Source organism: Leptonotus elevatus, chromosome 16, assembly GCF_054856555.1.
Source record: "Leptonotus elevatus isolate MCC_2025b chromosome 16, RoL_Lele_1.0, whole genome shotgun sequence".
Classification (NCBI taxonomy): domain Eukaryota; kingdom Metazoa; phylum Chordata; class Actinopteri; order Syngnathiformes; family Syngnathidae; genus Leptonotus; species Leptonotus elevatus.
This window is the reverse complement of record NC_141254.1, coordinates 9,110,658-9,138,450: the sequence shown is the minus strand read 5'-3', so window position 1 is coordinate 9,138,450 and position 27,793 is coordinate 9,110,658. Positions and strand designations below refer to the sequence as shown.

General features: G+C 39.8%; 1 protein-coding gene across 4 annotated transcripts in view; it reads left to right on the top strand.

The window, feature by feature from the left end:
* The first annotated feature begins 979 nt into the window (after positions 1-979).
* Positions 980-27,793, top strand: part of gabrg2 (gamma-aminobutyric acid type A receptor subunit gamma2) — a 42,370-nt gene continuing 15,556 nt past the window's right edge. For all 4 annotated transcript variants that reach the window (XM_086097839.1, XM_086097838.1, XM_086097836.1 and 1 more), the window contains exons 1-6: positions 980-1,445; positions 7,741-7,880; positions 13,805-13,872; positions 18,188-18,408; positions 18,950-19,032; positions 21,252-21,389. In XM_086097839.1, the coding sequence (XP_085953965.1) occupies positions 1,342-1,445; positions 7,741-7,880; positions 13,805-13,872; positions 18,188-18,408; positions 18,950-19,032; positions 21,252-21,389 (754 nt within the window). In that variant the 5' untranslated portion in view covers positions 980-1,341. The remainder of the gene's footprint in view (positions 1,446-7,740; positions 7,881-13,804; positions 13,873-18,187; positions 18,409-18,949; positions 19,033-21,251; positions 21,390-27,793) is intronic.

Below are 27,793 nucleotides of genomic sequence, written 5' to 3'. Positions count from 1 at the left end.
GGGTTATCTCATGTTTTAGTTGTTATATTAGACGTCAGGATAATATGGCTGTAACGTGTTATAAATTTATCAAGCTTATATGCAACATTTTTAACATGAACATCATGCAAATCAACTTGCGATTGTGATTGGTTAGTTAAGATCCAATCATGAACCGGAAGTGTTGACATCATCCAAATTATGCGTTTTATTGGTTTGGACACGCGACTATGTCATGTCCACTGCAACCATCGATGGGTTTGAAGTGATTAAGCGAGATACAAACTTGACTGCACCGCATGAGGAGTTCATTGGGCTGCATGAATGCATCCAGAGTGTTCAAGATCCACAATGACCAAGAGAAAGTCTGTCTTTGGTTCTCTGTCTGTCTGTCTGTCTGTCCCCCGTCTACCCCCTTCTTCTCTCTTGCTCTCTCTCTCCGTCACTGCATTTGTCACAACCGACCAGCAGGTGGAAGGTTCAAATTCAAACATAGCTCAAAAGCATATAAGAATTTAGACTTGTCGAGACCCAAATGGCGAGACTTGTCGAGATCCAAATAAACTTTGCAAACACCGCCAAGGCTTGATTGAGATTTGAGCGAGCGTCAAAAAACAAAAGGGGAAAAAAACTCAAAGGAACTGTCCTCGGTGCTGATGAGGCGCTCATGGGAGCTGTCCGCGGTGCTAACCGTATGCAGTCAACAAACTAATCCGTTTCACACAAACACAAACACCGTTTGACAGGTGACATCAACACCAGCATCGGGTGGCAATCATACAATAAAACAGATCAAACCATCAACTTATTAGGACCAGTGTATGAAAATGTGCAGAACTTTTTGAGGACTTTTCCATTGAATGTTTTGGGAGTCATGAGTTCGGCCCTTGATAACTTGTTTGATTTGGATTTTCTTTGCAAAAATGTCCGAAATGTCAGTATAAATAATTGCTTTAGCACGCGGCTAAAGATGCTGTGGAGGGAGCGCGTGTGCGTCTGTGTGTGCGTGGTGAAACCGGGCGTGTGTTGATCCGCGCTGCAGCAACGTGCCTCGATCGGGGTCTCTTGCCAGCCCCGCAGCCTGCTTCCCAATCTGCATTCACGCCGACAAGCCAGGCAAATTCCACATCCCGTTAGGTGTGTCATTCCACGGCCCCTTACGACCAGAACGCAGCACAGGGACGACTTCTGTTATTTATTTATCTGTCTGAGTGTTTTTGGACTCGCTTTATTTTCTCGATGACGAGCCTAGCTGCGCTCCTCGCGTGAAGAAGCAGAAAGGGAAAAAAAAGAAAAGCGGCTGCGTGATGCATCGTGGGCTGGGAAAGCACTGAACAAGTGGACGGGCATCTGCGCCAAAAGATGGTGAGAATGACGACGGATTCACCAAATGCAGTCTGCAAGTGCTCGACGGCCATGGCCAAGCTCTTCGTCTGGCTCTTGATCGCCGTCAACCTCCCCAGCAGGTAAACAAGCCACTTGCTCATTATTCTTGCCAGGCTGCATGCTTGCTAATGTCAGCTAGCGTTAGCCTTCCTTTGCCTAGCCGACGATGCTAAGCACCAAATTTCGCCAAATATCACGTCGTCGTACTCGTGTCCTCTTCGTGTGTTTCACGTCACTCGTAACGCACTGTCTGATAAACGTGTTTCATGTGCATGAATGTGAATTTGAAGTAGCGAGGAATTCATTTGGGGCGCACATCGAGCGTCATAATTCATATTTAAGGAATGCTTTGCATGATCGCTGGCTGCTGTTCAAATAGCACAGGCGAGCTACAGCTCAAGTGATGCTACAGCTAAGCCGTTTGGAAGGATCAAGTGTATTTAAGTCCAAAAGCCAAACGGCTCTATACGTACATGCGACTGTGTGTGTGTGTGTGTGAGATGACGGTCGGCTACACAAGAAGAGAGAGCACATTGTGGACGCTCGTTCAAATAAGTGTTTTTTTTTCCCTTCCTTGTCTTCATTTCAAAATGGCAGACGGTTACATCGACAAGTATGGAAGCACAGCACACAACAGACATGGTCCGTGCAGCTGAACCAGGGATGCACTGCGTGTCTTTCTCTTGCTGTTGGAACATTATTTATGGTTAGAGTTAAGATGGAGAAGGAGAGAATGGATGGTTTGTCGTCTGTTACGAGATAGAGAGGTGGGAAAAAATGGAGGCATATACACTCACAGGTCACTTTATTAGGTACTCAGGCTTGATACATTCAGTACTGTATTAAAGATTGGGACTTCATAAAGAGAGTTTTTGATTGGTCAGCAAGGGCTGGTCTGCCCATGTGGCATACAGGTTAGATGCCCGGTTGGTCGTCGTCTTTTGGGGCAGATGCAGTGCTTTTTAGTTATTATTTCCCTCCATTTTACCCCAAGAGACTGGCCCACAATTTAGAGGGACTAATCCATAAATCCATTTTGAATATAGACAGCAAAATAAAGTACTGAACCAACATCAGTCAAAATATCTAACAATGTGTTAGACAGGTATGGTCAGGAGTCGGGCCAGGCCTTTGGGCATAAGTCAAAATGCCAGTCCAGCCCTGGTCTGCATCATACATGTATCAGACATCTCTTATAACATCCGCTCATGATTCTTGATGGGTGTGTTGGCCATTTAAAGAAATAAGCAATAAGTTTGAACGGCGCAGATGTGCCACCTCAGTGTTTTTTTAGGATCAGTTTGTATTTATGGTCTACACGTTTTCCATTCAAATATTTAGTTACTTTCCTACTGTGTTAGCATAGGTTAATGAAGGATTCATTACAATTTAAGTACACATTTCTGATGCATCAGAAGTCTGTCATGAACTTCATCTAATTGCCTGTATGATATAAGCAACAATTCCAACAAGCATTTCTATCAAGGGAGGTATTTCACATTGTTCTTTGCTGTGGCATAAACCTGCCATGCATCATACTGAAGGCTCTCGGTTATCATATTGAGCTACAGCTGACTTCACATTACAAAATCAACACAATTGTAAATACTCTGTTTACGATGGAGTTCCATTCCTACGGCAGCAATATTTGAAAGTCGGAATGCACAGTCATCACTAAGCTATGCTAACATCATAATAAATGTATTGTATCATTTCGTGGCCTCTGCTGTCATAGAAATAGGGGCGTCCCCATCTAATATTGAGATCTGATATTTGGATCGGTATCAGTCCCCAAAAAACCTACGATATCGCATTACTGTATAAGGCCCATTATCAAGTGCAGTACAATCTCATGTTTGAGATTGAATTTATAATGTTTGGAATAAATAAGACATACCTACTGTTGCTGACTGTTGTTCCTCATTTGAATAGTTGGGTTAGGGTTAACATTTCAAAGAGGGAAACAAAAGTCAAAGCATGTATCGCTAGGGTGCAATATCAGTATCGTATCGCAAGTGAAAATGTTGTATCGGGACACTTCTAAATAGAAGAGCCCATTAAATGCTGGGTGTGTTGTCCACCTAGCTAATGCAGCAGCTATGCTATAATATTTGTACGAAAAATACTTTGTCGAGGAAGCATATTTTCATTTTACAGGTCTGAAAGAGTTATTCCAAAAATGTTTTCATAATGGTAGAGTTTGATTGGACGTAGTTTTAGCTGTGGCCAGTGGGCGTGAATCAGCAATGGCCTTGCTGTTGTTATGGTTTGAATACGTTTTGCCGTTCTAAACCATCCCAGCGATTAACCTTTGTCATCTAATCAAACAACATATGTGTTTCCTTCAATAGCAACATGGCAAATTTGAATCTGTGATGAGACACTTACATAAGACGTCTTTGTCAAAGCCCCGCTTTCAGTAAGATGCTACTTTGTGATTCAATGTTGCGTTGCGGGATTGCATTATGCAGCATCAAACTACACAAAGTGTCCCAACTTTGAAAGACACGAGGCCATTTGGACATGCAAAGTTGGCCCTGTTGGAAAAAGGGGAAAATGAAGACGCATCATTTTGAAACTCTATGATGGTGATTTGCATGATTCAATGCTCATTATTCTTCAGTTGTACTCAACAATTTAATTAGCTCTGAAGTGCAGACAGATGTTTGTACATTATATTGTATATCGTCATTGACGACTGCATTGCTGTGAGATGAATGACAAACGGAGAACGTGAAACAGGAAACGGAAATACCTTCCAAATTAAAAGCATGGATTTCAAAACAAGATATAACTAAACAGCTTGAGGAATTCTTAACATGGTAGATATTACTAAATTACTTGAAGCACTATTGAATTTAATTTAATTCTTTGCACTTCACTGTATTCCTTAAAAATAAGTTGTACAGCCACCTATTTTAATTGGCACTTTTTTCCCCCTGGCCACTGGATTATTAGTTTAATTTTATTTATCTGTTTTTTGAAATTAATTTTTATTGTGTGCTCTATGCAAATGCACTTTTATGAGCAAATTGAAAAAATATATAATTGATATTCATTTCAAGCAATTTTAAGGAAATTTGATATAATCAGGATATACAGTACATGTATTTTTTTTTTTTAAATCATCTGTCATTGGTTTTGGAAATTTTATGTATCATAAGTTCTAATTGTACTTGTATCGGTGAGTACTGAAGATTTGAGTATCGTATCGGACATCCCTACTCATTATGTAAATGTCGATTTTGGCGTTTCCCCTTTTCAGTGTTGAGCGTTCAACAGGACAAAAGAAAAATGGGGATGAAAATGCCACTTTGCTTCCAAGTCGAAGAGTCTGTCGTATTCCTCAGCAAGGTATTGAGGTCAAACTCATTTCGGACTGGAGGGTCGGACGTGGCCGCAGCAATGATGGTCACGTGTTTTTTGTTTTCTCGCTCGTCTCAGTCACTGCCGTCTCGGACCCTCTTTGTTCTGTCGTGAATTTAGCGCAAATAAAAATAAATAGCGCCGTCTTACATACGTTCAGTGCTTCCAAAGTTTCGTTCACATGATTGTTTACATATCATTGTTAATAATTTGAAAGAGGTCAAATTCAAGTGGTAAAGCCACAGATTTGTTTGATTTATTGTCACACTTGGGTTGCCTTAGTTTTAGCGCAGGTCGAAACTATGAAAGCAAAATATTTATGTATAGTGAATCTGATATTGTATCTTGCAATACAGATGAATGTATCGTTTGTTCAATAATGCTCTTATTTTGGATCTCATGATGTTGTAGTGTGCCGTGATCTGGTTTCAGTTGAAGCCATAAATAGCCCGGCTTTCCCTGCCAGAGGTCAGTTAAGAATATAACGGCTGACCCACTTGAAGCGATCTTCTCCTCAACTTGTGCATGATGTTTGGCTTGGATGGAATTGGCTTTGTGTTCCTCACTAAAAAGTGACTCATGGCGTGGTGTAGGAGGACCGTGGTCACAATGTGACATCCAAAGCGGGGGCTGTTGTTTTGCTGCACGGGCGTACGTAGAACTCATTTCATGTTGAGCGCTGATAAGCACAAAGGTTCATTTGAGTTCGGTACGTTTATTAGCCACGCTGCCAGTGAAACATGCAAACGCATGCTTGCATTCTCTCACTCGGGGCTTTCCTTGGAAGACGCTAATGAGATGGATGGTGACCATCTTTATCGATGGTCTTAATGTTTTACTGGCGGTAAACACGGTCCTCGCTTTGGTTGAGATTAGCCGTTTGCGGTTTTAAGTGCGGCATGCAGAGCAAAATTCAGTTTCCTCTTGATATGCCACGAGAAGTATGGACGCCTTTGAAGGAGACATCTCTCTCGTTAAGCCGCACTCATGCGTGCGCATGCATATGCATGAAAAACAAAGTTTGGCTCGGGCGTCTCAGCGGACCTTCAGGTACTCAATTAGCAGGCAAGAGCACAGATCTGCTTGTGCTGGCTCTTCCGTTTGATCTACTTACATTTGGAGCTTTTCCATGAATGCACACATACAGTGAAGGAAGCGCCAAAAACAAACTCCTCTGTGCTTTTTTCTACACTGCTGCGGTCGTACAATTCAGAATTGAACCAACAATAATTGAAAAGATACACAAAATTTAAGATAAAAGATAGATTCCTTGCGTAACAAGATCTAAAAATATGAGCATGCCTTTTAGCAAGTGGCTAACTGTGGCAACCACATTTTGAGTGAAATCCTTATTTTAATAACGTATTTTTGGACTACAAATCCAAACATAGGCTGCTAGACATTTTGCAAAGGGGCCACCCGAGTAATCCAGTTAAGATTTAATGTTTGGGCCTGGATGTCCAAGTGGAAATGGATGGCGCATGATGGCTCTTAAGGCAATCGAAAGAAAAAGTGCAAGCAGGTCAAAGTGTTATTCCTGGCTCTCGGCCTGGGAACATGAGAACGCTATCAGATCTGTTACTCCCGCCTCCCCTTTTTCGTCCGACTTTATTATTTTGTTTCCGCTCAGGGCCCCAAAATCACAAAGCCTCGCTAAAAGAAAGCTCACAGCTTGTTGAAGGATCCCCAATCTCTTCCGATGCTTACTGGAGGTAGAACAGCTTTGAATGAGACCACAATTCTATTTTCGACAACTCCGTGTATGTCAATCTGCCCACATTTTTATTTCTCAGATAGCTGTTCACATTCACAAATGTGATCATGAGTCTGACTTGAACTTATATTATTTGTGCACATGATACATGAATTGGTAGAAAAATAAAATGTCAAGTAAGACGCTCAGGTGTTTGAGTAAACCAAATTAGTGAGCACTTAGATCAGACCTTGCATTCCCTAAATACCACAATATAAAATAAGTACGGAACGTTTTACAGTAATCACAGGTATTAAATCTACCTCAACTACACAACCACAAGGCTTCAGTTATTGATGCACACAATCATACTTTGCAACTCAACACTAATGATTCCTGACTGCGGCACTCATCATAATTTCCTTTCCAAAAATGTGATTATAAACAGCAAAAAAACTTTGACAACATCAACAACAACAAAAACTCGTTGTTGTAGACATGCAATCGAACCACGTCATGCCTGTCCGTGAAAGGGCAAGGCATTTTTGTGTTTTCATTTTTCTTTTCCTTGGTGACATTCATTGTTAACTCATTCACTGCCATTGACGGCTATAGACGTCAAAAATTCATTTTAACTATTTCTATTAGTTTAAATTTTTTTCCACTTTTATTAACAAGGGTATGAAAACCTATAATTTTTGTTTTGTACATTTAGAACAGATATAAAATGTGCGATTAATCGTGAGTTAACTAGTGAATCTATGCGATTAATTATGATTAAAAATTGTAATCGACTGACACCCCTAATTTTTAATAATCTTTTTTTTAAATCACGTCAGGTGTTTTAATTGTAATTAATCGCATGACTTCAATAGTTAACTCACGATTAATAAAAAATTGTATATCTGTTATAAATGTACAATCAAATTTTTTCCTAGGTTTTCATACTCTTGTTAACAAAAGTGGGAAAAAATGTTAAACTAATTGAAATAGTTAAAATTAATTTTTGACATCTATAGCCGCCAATTACAGTGAATAAGTTAAGGGCATTTGAGATGTTATTAACTGTTCCATTGGGCAAGATAAAGAAACGTAGTTGAGAAAATTGTATGTATTGTAAGTTGAAAACATTTACTCTACTGTGTATTTAATTCCGTTCACCAGATCCAAAAGCTGAAGCGGTTCAGAGAATGAATGGCTGGATGTAACATCAATGGTTTCGTGTTTTCTTTCAGCTTAATCAAGAAAACCATAAGAAGCATCAAGCTCTTCTTGAAAACAAAAATTGAGTGCAGGCATTGTTCTCCTCATTGCAGCTCCTTTCAGACGGATGATGACGACGAGGTGGCCAACAAGACATGGGTGCTGACCCCAAAGGTGTACGAGAGTGACGTCACACACATCCTCAACGGCCTACTAGACGGTTACGACAACAAACTGAGGCCCGACATCGGAGGTAGGCGCTGATTATTCACAGAAGAATTTTTAGCCACAGCACCAAACAGCCACTTTTAGGGACAATCTTTCCACGTTCAAACATGCAAATGTGACTTCTTAAGTGTAAAACGACACATTAAGTGTCTGAAATGACTCCCATAACAATCTCATTGCCATGCAATGAAAAGACGTTTGGGCTTTTATCGCAACTTTGGTACCATTTGGTGGTGATGTGGTTGACAGGTTCTTGTAAACCTTGATATGTTTTGTGTAAGGCAAGTAGCTTTCTTCCTTCCAATGACAGTTGGGTGGAGCTCTCGAGTCCACAAGCGTACATACGTCATCTGAATAGCACGCGTTGTTGTTCCTTATCTATGGTGGAACAAAACTGCCAAAATTACAAACAAATAAATGGCTAAATAAATAAATAAATTACTAAAAGTAAAAATCAAACGGATATAAAAAATTATAATTCGAAAATGTAATAAAAATAAATAAATGCAAATAAAAACTATATATATATATATATATATATATATATATATACATACATAAATACATTTATTTTTTATTAAATTTTTTAATTATGTTTTTTAGATTCCTTTTTATTTTTAATTGTACTCATTTATTTATTTAGTCATTTATTTATTTTGTAGTCATTTATTTATTTTTAATTTTGGCAGTTTTGGTCCATACTGCCAGGATGAAATGTTATTCCAATGAGGGGGCGGTCCTAAGCGTGTCTCCACCGTTGCAAACTGCCTTTCAATGGTCGAGTGAGCGGGCCGGCGATGAGGAAGTCTCGCCGGCTTGCATTGGAGAACTCCAGCAATGGACGACTATCTTGTTCACTTTCACCACAACTTGCGACTGGAGTTGCTCGACAACAAGTCAAGGTGACAGTGGACAAGATAGTTGTCCATTGCTGGAGCTCTCTATTCAAGTCGGCGAGACAAATGGAAGGCAGTTTGCAGCGATAGAGTCCAACCCAAGACACGCTTAGGACCGCCCCCTCATTTGAATAACATTTTGCCCTGGCATTATAGACCAAAACTGCCAAAATTAAAAATATATTGACTAAATAAATAAATGACTAAAGGTGAAATTAAAAACTGATATAAAAAACATAATTCAAAAATTTAATACAAATATATATAGTTTTTTATTTCCATTTATATATATTTTTTTTAAATTTAATTTTCAAATAATATATTTTTTATATCTGTTTTTATTTTCACTTTTAGTCATTTATTTATTTACTTAGTCTTGGAATTTTTACAGTTTTGGTCCTCCTTACGTATCCTCCAACACATGATTGATGGGGCCACGTACAATATCCCGGGGAAATCACATCCGCTTCTAGAAGCTGTGCGCTCGTCTGTATTGTTGCTGGGCCGCATCCACAACTTAATCATTTCCTTGTAATAGCTGCTACATAACACAAGTGTCTTCCCAGAGAAATGAATGGATCGCTCCTACATGATCTTGCCGAAGATGAACACTTTTCCCGTTGGGCGTTCTTGCTACTTTGAGCTATTAACATGCAGACCTGCCGAATAAATCTTCCGTCGCAATGACATGGCAGGAATATGATGCTATTTGTCATTCTCCACAAGCTGTCCAAATACGGGCTGTTGTAAATGAATGCTAATAAGCTACTACGGGCTGGCGAGGGGGAGAAAAAAACATACCACAGCTTGTGAATCCCAATGCATATGAAAGTATAAGAAATCATCTTTGATAAACAAGCAATCCATGCTGCCTCCTTTTATTCATGATGCCAAAGTAAGCAGCGACTTGTTGTGTGTCGACTTTAGGAATCCGGGGTGGCTTGTTTGTACAATTTGTTGCCTTTTGTTTATCTGTGGTTTATCCTATAGACTAACATGGCTAATTTGCTATGTTGTTTGAAATTAAAATGACGAACACAACCTATCAGTCTACGTGGCTTCTAGGGCCAATACAGATGCCAATTATATAGTAGTCAAGGAGGTGATAACCGATGTTTGAAGCTGATATTAATTTTTAGTAAAAAGGGGTGAAAAAAATATGAGGGAACATTTTTGTAAAATACAAATGCTAATTTTGACTCTGCTGTAATGTCTTAAAGCATGTTTATTGATCACATTTTCTGACTTTTCAAAATGTATATATTTTTTTAATCTTAGATAATTGACATCTACATTTCTAAAAACATTCAGGGAGCTTCCGCATCTTAAAAAGTAAAATAACAACTAAATACCATAGCTTTTGATAGTTTTCTATAGTAAATGTTTTTTTCCCCAAATTTAAAAATACCTGAAATCTTAAACTTTTACATTTCTTTGTTTTAATGTCGAACAAAAACAAGTGGTCAATAGCATCACTTATAAAGTTAACTGAAAACATTTAATAAATAGCTCCCTGAGATTAAAATGGTTTTAGATTGACATTATATCGGCCATCAGATTTTAAAAAGAAAAAGAAAAAGGCAGATACCGATATTTGTCAAAATGCTCAATATCGGCATCGATAATCGGCCAGACCAGTCGGTCCATCTCGAGTGTCTTCAGTCCTTTGGCTGACCAAAACTTCTCAGTGATACTTTGGTAAACGTCAATGTCGTTTTTCTTCCTACCCTGCTGCAATGTGCAAATGTTTGGAGAATCGGGCGGACATGCAGCGGTAATGAGAATGTTCCGTTCCTGCACCGCAGTCCTCAATTGTAATATTTTTTTGTTGGTTGCGGGATTTGAAAGCGCCTCCCCAATCCTCTTACGAAGTGAGCGACTGTATTTTAGCTTTGGCTTTCCTTGAAACAAGTGCCGCCATCATCTTGTGTTCATCCTTGAAATGGACAAAATATTTTTGCAAACTGTCAGCATCTTTGCGTGACGTGCTCATACAGAAAGTGCACCTGGCTGATTTTATTTACACACTTCCCTGACAGATTTTTTTGTTGTCAGATCTGCTTTGAGCGGGGCTGCATCAAGCCCACAGCAACACATAAAGTCTCTTTGCGGCCGGACCGCCGCCACCCTAACCGAGGAGCGTGATCTTCAAATTGGCTCTGACCCTCCCTCTCACACGTTTCGCTATTCCAACATCTGCTGTCAAAATTGCACAGATACTGGAGGCTTATAATTAGCCGGCTATACTGTCATCTCAACCGCCAATCAAGAAAGCAGCTATACCGCACTCAGCAAAAACATTTGCTCTCTCTTCCAAGCATTTGAAGAGTGATGTGGGATTGCATTTAATCCCTAATTGCGCCCACAGTCTTCCTTTCAAGTGTTTTAGCCTCAGCGGGTCTACGGAAGCATTTAGGGAGGACTTTAGCGGGCATCAAATACTCCCGGTGTTGTGTCAGCTTTCGCTTTGTTAAAGATATGGTCCCGACGGATTTCTGTTGCTGTTTGTTTGGTTTTCAATCTCGTCAATCAACCTGCTTTAACGATGTTGTGCGTGCTCGTTCCGAGCTGCGCATGCGCACTTGGATTGTTTGTAGCATGTAGCCACTGAGTTTCGGATTCAGCCATTCATCTAAAAATAGTTGGGTCAAAAATGGACGGATCTTCGACTTGGGTCGATTTTGACCCAACTTTGAGTCAAGAAATGGGTCTTTTAGTGTAAAACAACTCATAAATATTGGTCAGATCCTTTACTTGGGTCCAAAAATTCGGTAATTTAGGGGTCATTATGGGTCAATTTGACCCAACTTTCTGGGTTGTTTTATACAAAATGACCCAATTTTTTGAGCCAAGTAAAGGATCTGACCAAAATGTATGACTTGTTTTACACTAAAAGACCAATTTCTTGACTCAAAGTTTGGTCAAATTGACCCATAAAGTGGATCGGTCCATTTTGGATCCATAACTGGGTCTCTTTTGACCCAACTGTTTGTGGAACTCAGCCTTCTACTTTATCTGTCTACAATTCTGCTGGGCCTCTTTTGGCATAACTTGCAATCAAGGTTTCTTGCCATCTGTGCTTATATGACAAATATTTGCTTTCAAATTACATCAGAAATACACACTTAACACCTTTCATGGATTTGTAGCCTTATGTGTGGAATCCAGTCTGGTCAATATTTTGGCGGCTCTTCCATGCTTACGGAATAGAGAACGTCATGTCAACAGTCACTACTGACATGTGACACAATATGTGAGGTTGTCACACAAGCTGTTGTGTGATCATGCATGATGTTCCACAGAGTGACATGAAAAATGAATGGCAACACTCAATAATGTCGGCAGCCCATATCTTCACCTGAACACTCTTGGACGTCACCTTTGGTCAGCCGTTCCCGCTTTGACTCATCAGCTCAAGCTATATGGACGCTAACATGTCTGTAGTGCTGTCACTATCGAATATTTTTTTAGAATCGATTAATCGGCTCATCAGATTCATTTGAAATTTGCATTAAAGTTTATTACATAAGATTTTTTTTCCATGATTACTGTTTATTAACCAGTAATTGATGTTTATTTCGTACTTCTTATTTGTATATTGATTAAAAAAGGGTGGGGGGGGGGTGTTGATGTTGTACTGTGTTACTAAGTAAAAACTGATTTAATTTGATTTAACACATAAGATAATGAGTCTTTTTTCATGAAGGACTACAGAAATTAGGGCCCGACCGATTAATCGACCGCCGATAATTGCCCTTCAAACATCGACCAAATCATTTTATTTTCCCCTTAACGTTTTCTTCTTAGAAATGAATCTCTGAATGCACCATTTTGTTTGCGTAGCATTAGCAACTACCAAGTTTCTAGCGTATGTTATTCTGTCCCTAAGCGTCCTTTAAAATGTTTAATGACAGCCCAGTTGGAATTAACTGTAAAACTAAACACACGACGCTAAGAATTACATCCAATGTATATTTAAATACAAAACATTCTTTGTTTTAAAAACATAGCTAGCCTAGCGCTAATGCTAAAAGCAAAGGGAGGATCCCATTCAAATGCTAACAGGATGTTAGCATAGACTTTGGGAGTGTTTTTCCTTCAAGTAACGACTATTTACACACAAATGCTGTGGGAACACATACCCACAGGTGAGATAACACTACGTAAAGGCACAATGCGTGAAAAACGAGTTATTTTACTAAAATTAAATCGCAACGTTTTTCTGTAATAACTTTAAGTGTGTACACCATTAAATAAATTTTATTGTCTGCATTAAATATGTATTTTTAAATAATCTGCAGATTAATCGGCATTCTGTATTTTTTTCCGCCAAAAATCGGTATCGGCATAAAAATGCATATCGGTCGGGCCCCAACAGAAATCAGCGAACAATTAGTGTTGATATGCATAAATCAGAGGATTTGAATTTTTTTAATTAAAAAATGCTTCTAAACGATTAACCGATTATTAAAGTAGTTGTAATTTGATAATCAATTACTTGTTGATTAATCGATCAATTTTGACAGCATTACATAGCTGCTTGCGTCTGTGTGTCTCACCACACTGAGCAGATGCAACATATTCTTGTTTCAGATAGACACAATATATTGGTAACTCTTTTCCTCACTTTTCACACAATCAGCAAAGCATACTTTAACTTTATGGATGGGTGGGGTTAGCAAAATGGGATTTTTTTTTCCCCCAACGCTTTTCTTAATTTGTCAGTCAAAAATGCATGAATGTGTTCACGCGATTCCTCAGTACAGTAACTCGCCGTAGTTTCTATTATGCCCGATGTGCTACAGTATATCATCACGCCAAATATTTATGAAGCACGCTGGCCCTAAAATTGCACCTTTGCACTGCTCCCTATCATGCGTGGCAGCACGTGAAAGAGGAATCGAGTTCATGTTGCACAGGGCAAGTCAGGAGTTGAGCATTTATTAAACTCTGCTGTTCTCTAACATTGCCAAAAGACTCTTAAAGGGTGGTCTCAATGTGGTCAAATAAATGCAAGCCTAGTGCGCCAATACTCTTGTGCTTTTTCTTGCAGTGAAACCCACAGTGATCCACACAGACATGTTTGTCAACAGCATCGGCCCAGTCAACGCCATCAATATGGTAAGCAACCCGCAATTTGCTCTTAATGTCTCAATGCCGTGATTGAAGCGTCTAATCTGCTGCCGTTTAGGAGCAATATCAATGACTAAATGCGTGTTCGCCACCCCGGGGAGTGGAGAGCGTCATGATGGGCAGTCAACGTGTTGCTCCAGCACACCTCAGCGTCGCAGCTGCTGCCGCCGCTCGTGGCTGTTATTCTAATCTTTATGCTGCTTTGCTGTCCATCAGCGGCTGGAACAGCTGCACTGCACACAGCTTATAACACCTCATTCATACAGAGCTGTTGCCGATTATGATGGAGCAGATTTCAGATATTAGAATAGCCGCTCTTGTATTGTCTGGTAAATTATCAATACTTCCAATCTATACTTTCAAAAAGACGTCTGAATTTTGAAATGAAAACCAGGGATAGAACGACATATTGTTGTTTTTTCCCCCATAACTGATACGTTACCAATTATTAGTAGTCAAGGATAATCGATAATCGATATTTGGAGCCGATATTCATTTTTTGTAAGAGGAGATACTGGCGTGATTATTAACAAATAAAAACTCCAACAATTAACTTTGTCGAAATGCTTTTCAGATAATATTTATTGACCAACTTTTCTGATTTGCAAAATGTGGATCTTAATGCAATAGACATGTTTTTTTTTTTTATTCTAACATCAGCATGCCTTCAAGTTAAATCAAAGTTAAATGAAAACTTAAGTAAATAGCTCCCGTAGCGTTTTCTAAACTTTCAAAATAAGTGAAATGTTAAAGTAGCACTAAGGAACGTTTTAACCGTAATAAGATATTTTCATAACTCTTCTGAGGAAACATCAACTTAAAACTAGTTGAATGGCACCTTTGCCATGGCGTGAGTGGGTCTGTATCATTTTTACTGGCACTGAGCAACTTTGAGGAGGATGGTAGGAACACAGTCACACAAAAAACTACAAATGTGCTGACTACTTTATGGCATACGTCACTTTCCCCATTCATTACAAAGACAGAAGCCAATTTGAGCTAAAAACAACGAGGCAATGTGCTTGTCCTCATGGGAAATGTGATCTTCCTTCAGGCATAAGATTATTGCTTTTGTCCTAAGGCGCCGCCATAATCAACATAACTTTAAAGTTCCTTAGTATTGCTTTAAAGTTTCACTTGTTTTTTTCTTTTAATTTTCAAAGGTAAAAAAAAAAAGGTGCAGGGAGTTCCTCATGTCACCAGCATCTATTATAAAGTTAATTGAGAATTTCAATAAATAGTTCCCTAAAGTTAAGCCGATATTTGTCGAAATAGTGAAAATCAGTGCAGAATAACGGCCCGGCCAGTAAAACCCATGAAACACGCACATGCGGTATTGTGCTGGATTAACCCCAACTATTTGGGTTGGTTGAAGGATGTGGGAATCGTTTTTGATTTTGCGATGGGTGGACAGTTTGAACGTTACTCAACATGCTCAACAAGGATATCTAGTTTTTGTTGAAAGTTGAACGATCAAGGCTGAACAATCAGAATTAAGATAAGTCAACTGTTTACAATCTTGGATTCCAACAGCGATTAATAACGTCTTTTGCACATTATTTAAATTCAGAATTCAAACCTGACAAAATGGATGAAAATTTGTGTTTGTTTTTATTTGTTCATTTTTCCTTTCGGACAATCATTGAGACAATTTACATTTAATTTGCACATCAAATTACAGCCTGTGCATTTTTTCAAGGTTTTAAGGACAAACTAATGGAAGTACATTTGTTTTTGACAAAGCTGGTAGATTCTAATTAGTTTTTTGCCTTATCCTACTAAGTAGATAATCAGGAAGAACTTTAGAATCTAGAGAAAAGGCAAGCACTGGTACAAACTCTATTTTGAAAAGCTCAAGCAAAGGTTCACGGGAAGTGCCTCAATCTAGATACACATTTCAAACTGTTTTCCAACATTTCACCAGAGTTGGGCATCGTCATTGACTGGAATTGATGATATAATACGAAAATACACGGATTGAGAAGGACCATGTGTTCTCACCGCGATCGACAGAAGTAATCTTGCTTCACTCGGTGCTCAGTCTGCATTTTTTCAAGGTTTCGCATTACCAAGTATTTGCTTGAAAGTGCTGAAGCACACTTTAAAAGGTGGGCACTTCCATCAATCATCAATTCCAGTCAATGACTATGCCCACCTCTGCATTTCAATCCCATTGTTTTGCCATGCTGTAAACCCCCACACAGAGCACATATATCGCATTTTCCGGACCTGGCACTTTTTTTTAAAGGTTGGCTGTTCCTGCGACTTACACTCCGAAGCGACTTATGCATGAAGAAATATACCGGGGGTAAATCATTTCACCGACAGCAACAAGAGGGCACTCTTACGCACCGATATCTCATACTCCTTAACAATGAAATATTGAAACAGAAAACGTTAGCTTACAAAGACAACTGAGAACCACTGAACACAAATGCCCCTAAAAGAAAATCTTATTCTACAGACTACAAGCTGCAAGTAGTGAACATTCATTGTGTTAGCAAATCTGACACCTATTCAGCCTGTTCTCTACTCTTTTATTAATGTTATAACTTACCTTCCAAGATGACGTAATATCTGTTTTTGCTCAAGTAGTAGTAAAGTACCCGCAAAAAAATGCGACTTATACTCCAGTGCGACTTATGTATGTTGTTTTCTACCTAATTATGCATTTTTGGTCTAGTGCGACCTATAGTCCGGAAAATACGGTATGTTGTTATTTCTTTTCTGCTGTTTATTATGTGATATTGTGGATAGCGTTGACGGTGAGGTATTGAATTGGGGGGGGGGGGGGGGGCTGTGTTAGAACTTACTGTTTGTGCTGGCATCGGGGAATCTGTGCGTATGCGTGCGAAGGCGCTGCGCTGACATGAAGGGTTGACGGATTGCCTCATATTCATATGTAATCAGCCACGGGCTCTTTTGTTCACACTGTAACATGACCAATGTGGGCGCTGTGTAGGGATGAAGTGCGGCGAATAGACAGATGGCGCGCGGGTACGCATCAAAGCACCTGCGTGATTTCGTATTCTTAATTATGCAATGTAGAAAATATGGCAAAGAAGACACATGCTATCTGAGTATGACCAAGGGAAAGGAAGGGAAGGTTGGAAGCAGTGGTTCTTAACCTTGGTGGAGGTACTGAAGCCCACCAGTTTCCTAGGCGCGTTCACCCAACCCAATGATGTTTTTTTATATTCAAGACATCCGTGTCGGCTTTACTGGTGAACAAAATGAATTGAAGAGGGAGGGAGAAGAGATTTTCCATAGAATCTTGTTGTGTTCTTTTATTTCCCGTCTCCATGTATCTTAAAAGTGTTGTTACTGTAGATAACTCATTGTGCTGGACTATAATTGCTCAACTTTCCATTGCAAATTATGCAGTTAGGACGCTGACTCCCATCACTCGACTCAACTAAATTTTTATTTAGAGAACACTATAAAACAACCACCGCTTTTTTTCTTAAGATGAACCCCAATGAAACAGCAGAGGCCCCAGAATTGAACTCTGTGGAACACCATATGTTCCGTTATATATTTGTTTTTTTGCTCGACATAGTAAGAAAGGATTACTTGTTTTGTAGAGCTGCATTTGATCCAGGTTGATATCAAAAAGTGAAACCACGAGCTTGGCACTTGGCATAGGTAATTAAACTTGACGTTGGGTATTGCAGGGAGCTGAAAAGTGAGACAAGAGTCTACTTGACGAAAAAGCAGGTTTTAGTTGTTTTTTAGCTCCGCTTTGAAAGTCTTTGAATGGGTTTGGACGTGATTGTTGGCTTCAGCTTAGTCACTAAGTTAATGCCTTTATGGCCTCTTGCACACAAGTGACCCGTTTAGTTCTCCCCTGCTGTACTTTACTTGAAACCTCAAGTGACTAAATAAGTAAGAAAAGACGGATGGTTCCGTCTCAATAGCTCTCCCCACTTTTATTACGGCCAGCCGGGCTTCTGTCATTTGGCTTTTTATTCGTCTGACTTCCTTTTTCTAGTCCTTGCTGCTCTCAAAGGGGCTGAAAAGACGACAGTAGATTTTGGTCTAGCTGTTAATGAGGTCTGAAAATACTTGAGCCAAAAAATGAGAGGCAGTAGTTGATCATTGGCCCGTTGCTTTTAAGGTTGAGCCACTCAAAATGTTCCTCTTCACTACTGGGGATAAAAAAATAAATACATAAGAAAGATTCTTTGAATTGAGCACATTTATTATGGAGTTGAAGGAAAATGACCAAGTGATAACTTCAGACAAAAGTAATAATGTACTGTAATTAGTCAAGCTCTTGTGATTTTGTTTTTTTTGTTGCCAGGAATACACCATCGACATCTTTTTTGCTCAGACCTGGTACGACCGAAGGCTCAAATTCAACAGCACGATGAAGGTTCTGCGTCTCAACAGCAACATGGTGGGGAAGATCTGGATTCCTGACACCTTTTTCCGCAACTCCAAGAAGGCCGACGCCCACTGGATCACAACACCCAATCGCATGCTTCGGATCTGGAACGATGGGCGGATCCTCTACACGCTCCGGTAGGGAGGCGGGGTTGTCAAAAATGATAACCCGAAACAAAAGTATTTTCTTCTGTACGGTAACTAACGGATACAATGAGAACATTGCTGTGGGGGGAAAAGGATGTTATTGTGTCTTTTCGGATTGTCCTCAATGCAGCAGATGCTTTGGACAGACACCACCATACATCTTGAGAGATAATACGAAAGAAAGTCCATCGGATTCAATCAAATCCTGATGGATGTTTTCTATGCACAACACCGACTCGCCACTTCATTTATTTGGAGTAACTGGTAATGCGAGCGCTAGTTAATTAGGATGACCGACCGCTGTGCCAAGCACGACAATGATACATGACGATAGCGTCAAAGTCACTTGAGGTCATTCCCTTATTAACGCCGAGTTTAATGACTTTAATGACTTCGAGGTCTCTCAAGTGTGAAAAGTGGTGACAAGACAGGTATGCGGAAAATCAATTTGTTTTGATAAACAGCAGCTGTAACGTTCCTACTGCTGTCAGGAGGGTGTTTTTTTTAGTTTTTAGTGCTGTGTCCCCCGCAGGTTGACCATCGATGCGGAATGCCAGCTGAAACTGAACAACTTCCCGATGGATGAGCACTCGTGTCCACTGGAGTTTTCAAGCTGTAAGTGTGGACCGCTGCATTAACGACCACATTTCAGTTACATCAGCAATAGAAAATCAAGGAGTGCACAATGCTGGATAGTTAGCAGGTTAATTCCTGCTTTATGGATGACGTCATCAGGTATGGACGGCCATTTTGAATCTGATTTAGACTGCACAATTCATACCATAGATAATCAAGCAGATGGCAATAAATTAGGGATAGACCAGCTATCGGCCAGCCCACTCAATTATCTGCACCGATATTCAGCATTTTGACAAATATCTGCCTTTTTGAAGAACCATACAGCTAATAATAATAATAATCTATAACAATAGATGGATTTAAAACTGTGTTAAAGTCAGGGTTCCGTTGCTTTACGTTTTCAGTTAACTTTCTAAAAATGCTGCCGACCCTGTGAACTCAACTTCTGTTTAAAATTGAAATTAAGATAAGTAAAAAATTTACGTTTATTTATTGAAGAAAACAGTAAGGAGCCATTCACTAGAATTTTAAAACAAAGACGTATTTTGGCTAAGATACATTTTTGACACAATGAAATATTTCCCCTTTCAGTAGAATTAGTTTTGGCTCCAAATATCGGTTATCGGCCTCCTTGAGCTACTAATAATCAGTATTGAAATCGGCACTGAAAAAAACCCCTGTCTAAAAAAAAATCACAATCTTAGTAATATAATAATTTGTACAAGGAAAGTCTTCTTTCTTTTCCCATGAGCCATACATACCTCCATGCATTTTGAATAAACAAACCTACCTAACAACGATCAAACCATAATAATCTAAGACTTGCAACAGTGCCAATACGTACATCCAGTTGTTAAAATAAAGATTTCATCATAAAATTTAAGACGCGACAACATTTCTGTGATTTACTGTGGCAAAACAAAGCAATGAATTGCTGGACTCATGTTTTGCTGCCAGAGTCATCTTTAATCACATAATATATTGCCTGGAGGATTTGATTTAGCGGCGGCGGAGCAATTTATCAAATGTTACAATCAGTTATTCATTTATAGTACCCATCCTTCTAGTTCATAGAAGTGTATGTGGACTGTGCTTTTTCAAAATTGCTATTATTTCCTCAGGAAATGACCATTGGCAGACATTCGGACAAAACATGAAGGTCATGGCTTTTCATAGTAAACAGTAAACATTGAATAAATCATTTTCAAAAAGTCAACGATTGACTCAATTTCCCTAACATTACTTTGCTGAGGAAAATTTCAATAGTTTACTGGCCACATGGGAGGACGAGTAGGAGAGGACTAAAGTTATGCTAATGAGGTCTATACGGAGAGAAGCACCATGGGAAGAAAAGAAAAACTGATCTGTGCTTATATATGGAGCCAGAGTGTCCTTCATTTCAATTGGATGAAACCTAGGCATCTTTCAAACTCATCTTTTGGCTCCAGTGCACTGTTCATGGCCAACGAGTCCTCCGGTGCTGGCCGATGCACCATCAAAAACGCTGACCTACATTTGCAACCTAAATATTTACTGCATGAAATTGTATCCATTTAGTCCCAACAGTCTATGGTTGAGTCTTGGTTGCACTGCTTCCGGTACTTCAATGTGAAGGTTGGATATTTGGTCCAATCAGATTTCAGCCTCTTTGTGCTGCCATGCCAAGATCATCCGATTTCAAATTCGAACTGTTCCATGCGATGCAACTTTTGTGCTGCTAGGTTGTAATTTTATATACTAACGATGGTTTTGATAACTGTGACAGTGGTAAGAGGTGAATTAATTCAAGTAATTCTCAAGTGAAAGAGGTAGCAAATGCGCAGCCCGCCACTGCCATAGACACACACACACACACACACACCTGACTTATGCCATATTTGACAACAGTCAGGTAAGTTCCCAGTTTGTAAGACAACAGTGAATCTGTCATCATTGGCTGGGCTGGCTTGAATGTGGCAAGCGGGCACAACGGCACATGCCTGAAAGAAGCCAACTCATCAAGCAAGTTGACTCCATGTGCTGTACACCACGGAAGCCATCAGCAGCCTCCGATCATGGGGAGAAAAAAAAACATGACGTGCAGGACTAAGTTATTTAAGATTCCTTTTGATTTCGTTTTGTAAGACTTCAATAGATTGTATTGTGCACGAGCACTTTGGCTTGATATTGAATGGGAAGAGGGAGCAACTCAATAGAAGGAACTCCTGTAAGGGATGAAATACTAATCCCCCCCTGCGCTTGTCGTCCTGGTGCAGATGGCTACCCCAGGGAGGAGATTGTGTACAAGTGGAAGAGGAGCTCAGTGGAGGTGGGAGACATCCGCTCCTGGAGGCTTTACCAGTTCTCTTTTGTGGGCCTGAGAAACACCTCCGAGATTGTCAGGACTGTCTCAGGTAAGACCACTTCTCAGCAAGACCTTGCTTGGATTATTTTCGTAGGAAATGTTTCATTCTTAAAGAAGAAACTGGCGCAATCCTCCATTTCCCATATTGTGGGCCCCACAAGTAAAATGTTAGAGTGAGCATCCCTGCACTCTGTTAGAGTGTATGTGTGTGAGTGTGGTTATTTCTAGAACATGTGAAGGTCCGGATTGGATTTTGCATGCCAACATTGACGGACATGACATTTAATCTGATGTGATCATCATCCTTTTGTGTACTATCTGATATGAACATTTTAAATACATTATTACAATCGGCTGTACATGTTAAGCCTCCAATTCTGTTATTTAATCAAACGGGATTTTTTCATTTTGGACTGAAACAGCACCGACACTTTGGTATAGGCGTTTTTTGCCAAATGAACACTATGGGAGGACTCTATTGTTGCTGTTACAATGAGGTAACAATTGGAGGTTTGACGGAGCTTGATAATTATAAGTCAGGTGCTGAAAGGATGAATTGGACCAAACTAATTCTGACTTTTGTTGAAGCTGCAGCTGAAAATATTTTATAATAACCCTAAAACAGTTTTTGTCATGAGCTGATAAGAACTAGATGTGTAATTAAATTGACCTTTGACAGCTCTTTTGGATACTGCTCATTTAGATGCTTTCACATTGACATGTTTACAAAGACGCTAAACAAAAAGGCACCCAAAAAGTAATTTAGTAATATGCATGCCAGGCCAGTAGTTGGCAGTGTCACAGCAAATGTATTTTTTGTTTGTTTCTTGAGAGACCAAGGGGAGGAAATTGTGTACTGTGTGATCACAACATTTTATTGTTTAAACTTAACCCGTGCATATTTATTTTGAAATGGCTTGGTCAGAACCATCACAATACCGCCTAGGGGTTCTGTAGTTGGAACGGGGCGTTTGAAAATAATTATGACGGAAAGATAAATATTTTTTTTCCAATCAAATTTTTTCCAATCGCTTGTTCTCAAAAAGGTACATTTTGATCCAAGTGATGTTTTCAAACATTTCTTCAACCCTGTGGACAAATTATTAAAAAAAAAAATACAGTAGTAGGTTGAAATTTCTCTTGTAAATGGTGTGATGTATTTTAGTCTAATTTTAGCCTCTGCAGTTCAAAGCGGTGCTATTTTATTTTAGGATTGAATATTATTAGCAGGCTTGGGAATATGGAATAGAGAAGAAGCACCCCCAAAATGTAGCTTTTTAAATGTGTTTGCGGGTGCATTAGCATGTACATATCTGGTTGAGTTTAGCAGCTAGCACATTCTCTTACGTGGAGCAGCTGTTTTTGGAGTGTCTGTCAGACTGTCCGCTGCTACGGCGTGTAAAAAAAGACCATCATCCACTTCCAATACGATACATTTTCGCATCAAGGTCAAACTTGTTGTTTGCAGGTGACACGCGGAAAAGGCCATGCGCATTGGCGGTTTAAATGCGGTGAAGATTTGGTAGCATGTCTCCCTGATCTGGTTTGTTATTTGCGCCAAAGCGCCATCTGCTCGCTTGTCAGCGCGGAGAACCTTGACTGCGGTTGAGAGACCCCTTGTCTCATTTTGCAGTCACTTTGGGTGTCTGACCTGCTGCCAGTCGGGCAGACGCAACATCTGCCTCAACGAGCAGTCTGGCCGCAAAGAGAGAGCGAGAGAGAGAGAGAGAGCAGCCTATGCAAAGATGCACAAATGATAATCAAATGTGTTGTTTATGGACACAATGCAAAATGTGATCCAAGTAGCAGATTTATTTCTTGTTATTTTCTGTGGGGTATTGAAGGACAAGTTAAAAGTTTGCTGTGTTGGAAGGGGTCAGGTAAGGCAAGTGGAAATAACCTTAATCCGAGCCGACAAGCAGGCAGGTGAAGCGGCTTTAGCCAGAGGAGGTTCTTCTACTGACTGCCATCACATTAGTTCTCAAAAAAAGGGAGAAGAATGAGGCATGCTTAAAAAAAAAAGAAAAAAAAGAGATTTTACGATGAAATCGTTGCTGGTTGTTGATATGCAATCTGCTGCTCTTGATGCACCTTTTAATAAAGGTAGCGCCTGCTTACATTTGGTTTGCGACTTGTGTCCAATGGCGTGCTCGCTCAACATGTCACTTCGCATCAAGACTGCCTGCAAGCCTATACCTGCATGTATCAACACGCGCTTTCAGGCTTGCATGGGAAACAAGATGAAAATTGATACGGAATGCAGAAAGAACGAGGAGACAAATTATTAAAACAACCCTCAAATCCATGGATCATTTACTGTCACGAGGAATAGCTTGGTCTGGTGAAGTGAAAAGTCAGCTGTTGTTGTATTTACAAAAATTATTACTACCTGTATAAAACCCCTCTTGAAAAATCTATGCTTTTCTCCGTACTTCTGTATAATGCCGTCCCTGGATTTGGTAGAATCCTTTATCACAGTGAATAATGATTCAAAACATGTCAATAAAGTGTCAATTATTTTAAATCCAGGTTCAAAATGTTGCTCTTTTTCCACACGTATGATGATCTTTCAAAGTATTTTCAAAAATCTTGTTGCACCACACACTCTTTTTAGTCATTTTAGTAAGTTTATTTTTTTTATTTCATCACTTTGCTTTTAAATATATTTAACTCCGCGACTACTTTTACATGCAGTCAATATTTGGGTTATGGTGAGAATTGAATTTTTAAAAACTCAAATAAGACCATATTCGGGTTATGTGCGTGTTTACATGGCCTTCCCAAACCCAAATATTGCCAATATTTATTTTATATTTTTTTGCAAGAAAACGAGTGTTATTGTTGGGATTTGACAGTATACATTTGAACTTTTTTAGAACAAGCTAATGTTAGCGTTACTAGTTGAAGTCTATCAAGCTAAATACATGTGTAGCAGAGCAGTCCAAAAAAAATGTGTTCAAACTAAAGCAGTTCACCTTATAGATTGTTAGTGTGTTCATACACACCGCATTAAATGACGCCTTATAAAAATGGTGGCGCGTTATTTCTAGTGCATTCATGTTACTCAGCTCCACAGAGAGATCTCACCATGTCTGTGAGTCATAGTTGCAGTACAAATTAGCTAAAAAAAACATCTTAGATGGATGCCCTGAAGGCTTTCCCGCATGTTCAAGCATAAAGGCTAACCGTGTAATTTCCCAACTGATTGTCTGCTCGTCGCAGTGAGTCATGGAGCGTTTTCATTGAACACCTCCAGCGCACTGTACGTATTTGCAGCTATACGTATCTATGCGAACGTGTTTCAAGATACAATCACAAGCGTATTTGTGTCTGCTTGTGATGTACCAAAAGTTATTCTTAGTTTGACCTTCCAAAAGCCGTGCCGTGCCGTGCATGCGCCCTGTTGTCTGTGTGCGTCCGCCTGTGTGATTCAGCTTGAGCGGAGAAAGCCCCGAGACACATCAGTGGCCGTGTCCCCATTACGGAGCTCCACAGTTTACAGATGATTTGTTGATGGGGCAAATCCGCATGCATTGCGCTTGAGAGGAACAAGCAAACAACAAATGTGTTCCCTCTTAAAGCATGACCAAGCATATCCTCCTTCTATATTTAGGCTGTTGGAAGCTGCAAATGGAGACGTAGACCTTCAACCGCACAGACACACTCATAAGCAAGCGCACTTCTGCTGCAATAAGATAAGCATAAAGCAAAGGCCAAATGCTGTCGTCAGCGCAGGAAACCAAAATGTGGCAATGTTTACATTTGAATAGCCATGACGTGTTTGTTATGCTTAAAACGTCATTTATCACAGTCAAATGAAGTTTTCATACATTTGTAGCAAATGAAACGTAACAGGAAATCAGTGGTATCGGTGGCTACTCAAGAGTTGAGTAGCCTACTCTTATCGGTCTGAATAAAAGTGCGGTCGAACAAAATGAGTCAGATAAGCTTTATATTTACGCACACTCACCTCAATAATTTAGAAGTTCCTAACATACAAAGAGTTTCTCCCAACTTCAGCTAATATTTGAAAAACAGCAGTTAATCGATGAAGGATATTTTGTTACCTGCGAATCGCATTCCAAATCAAAAGGTTTTGCTTTGACTGATGAGCAATCCATTTCTCGATTGGCTTTTTAGACACAGTGATAAGTTAAGCACATATGAGCAGAGTTACTGACGCGTAAAAGTTTATCGCATACGTGAGGAAAAATCGAACTGCGGAGGGAGGCAAGGTCGCTTGTCAAAGGATGGTTTCTCAGTTTAATCAAGAAAAGTGGTGAGGAAAAGGAAGCACAATAAAACGGACATCAATAGTTTGCTTTATTGTTACTGAGAGTCCCGATTGGATATAAAAGCTTGCCATAAAGTAGCAGAAGAGGAGACAAGCACATCACTGTGAGAAGTCAATCAAAAAGTGACTCCTAAATATCTCGTCTCGTAAATGAGCGACTGTGACAATACGCTGCATGCAGCTCTTTCATCAAATGACCGTCACAGAGTGTTTTTTTGAAGCCAAAAGCCCAAACAATCCATTAGCCACTGTCCGACGTTGGAGCTACTCGCTCTTAATCTCTTCCTCCACTCATCCGCTCCTCGCCCTCTCTCTGATGGTGACACTTGCAATGATGGGCAGGATAAATGTCGCGACTCGCTCAGGATCCTCCTTTTGTCAAGTTAAATCGCAATTTACGCTGCACGCCTTCCCCTCGTACTCGTCCCCTACCTGTGCAGTATTCATCTGATTTACAACCAGCAATTCTTTTGATGGCAATACACAAATCATCTTTCTTGACATATAGAGTACATGGTTTGTCGAACCAGTCCGTATGGGCCAATGGTAACAATACTTGATGGATATTTTGTCCCTGATGCAATAGTTAAATTTGTCTCGTTTCAACACATTTTCGAGCAAATGGAGTGACACTCTTTTATCATGAAGACATTTTGTCCTGTTTCAATAGAATTATTAGCGTGGTAAAATGTCCTTAAGGCCCACTGTTATTTCTATGCTTGAAGTTTTGCTTTCTCCACTTCAAAACAACTGATGGCCATTTGTTAAAAAAAAATATAAATCATCTTGCTCAACGATGGGGATTGTAAATAATGGATGAAATGTTCTGTACTCCTGCCACCAGAAGCAGTTGTTATAGCCCGCTATCGAGTCCAAGTCAACGTTTGTGTCGACGAAGGTCCAGATCCAGATGAGATCAAGAGTAAACTTTAAGACTAAAATTTCACGACAACAAAATTCGAGAAATTTCATGATGAAACTTGGAACCGTTATTTTCTTTCCCTAATATAAATACAAAAATGTGAAGACACGTAACTTTCCTCGTAAAGAAAGAATACAGGCAGGCTGCGTCTTATGTCTTTTTGTCGAACAAATGTGGACGTGGTGCTGCATGTGTCCGAAATTGTCTTACAGAATCTGCAGGTTGCTTCACGGTTTGTTTGTTTTTTGAGGATGTTGCAGCTAATGCTAGTTTTCAATGGTTGATAAAACCAAATTTTATAACACTGCTGTTGACTGGCATGGCTGAAAGAAAAAGACTGTGTGCATTGGCACTCGTGGTCAGGTTAACTAATCAGATGGCTCGCTGCCCGGTAGCCATGGTAACTAGGTGGCCAATGTCAATGCTGGAAAACTTGATTTCAAGTTTCTTTTGAAGGAGGACGTTCATTTTCAGGAGTAAAAATATACTTGGACTTGGTCGAGTCAATACAAATATTTTGTGAGTCCAATGGCTGAGTCGGAGTCAAATGCCAACGAGTCCGAGACACCCCAAAAAAAGTACTGCATCCCTGTAACGTTTCATGTGGATGTAACTTGTCTTGCTTTATTGTTTTGATGTCGCCTACATGTATTGCAGCCAACTGAATCAAGTAGTGCACTCACTTTTAAGACAGTTGTTTAAAGACATGGTTAATCAACAGTCCACACAATCTAGTAAATTCTCAACAATGAACCGATTATTATTCCAATCCCTAATCTAAATCTCGCCCAGTGCTCAAAGCCTCAATCGCCCTCATCTCATCAAACAGCCTTGTTTTTATTTTTTTTTACATAAGCGCACAGTTTGAAACTGGAAAAGATGGATTTACGAGATTACACACCTGTGCTCCTGTTCCTGTATTCACTTTTCATTGGCACGACAGCAGTTGCCGCAGAAGCTTCAGATGGATAAACTAGGACACACGAATGCATTTGCCTCCCAAATGAAAATGATCTCGTATTGAGGTTGTTTTTTAGTGGAGATGCTGGTAGGCATGCATGGAGGTCATGGAGGAGAGGGAAGCAAGGCTATTAAAAAAAAAAAAAGAGGGGGGGGGGGGTGCTTCGTGAGCCAAATACAAAAAAAAAAGCAGGCCAACAATGTCAGAGATGTTGCTTATGGAAATGTTTGCCTTTCATGTGGACTTGCACGGAAAGTCGCTGGCCTTGTCAACGTT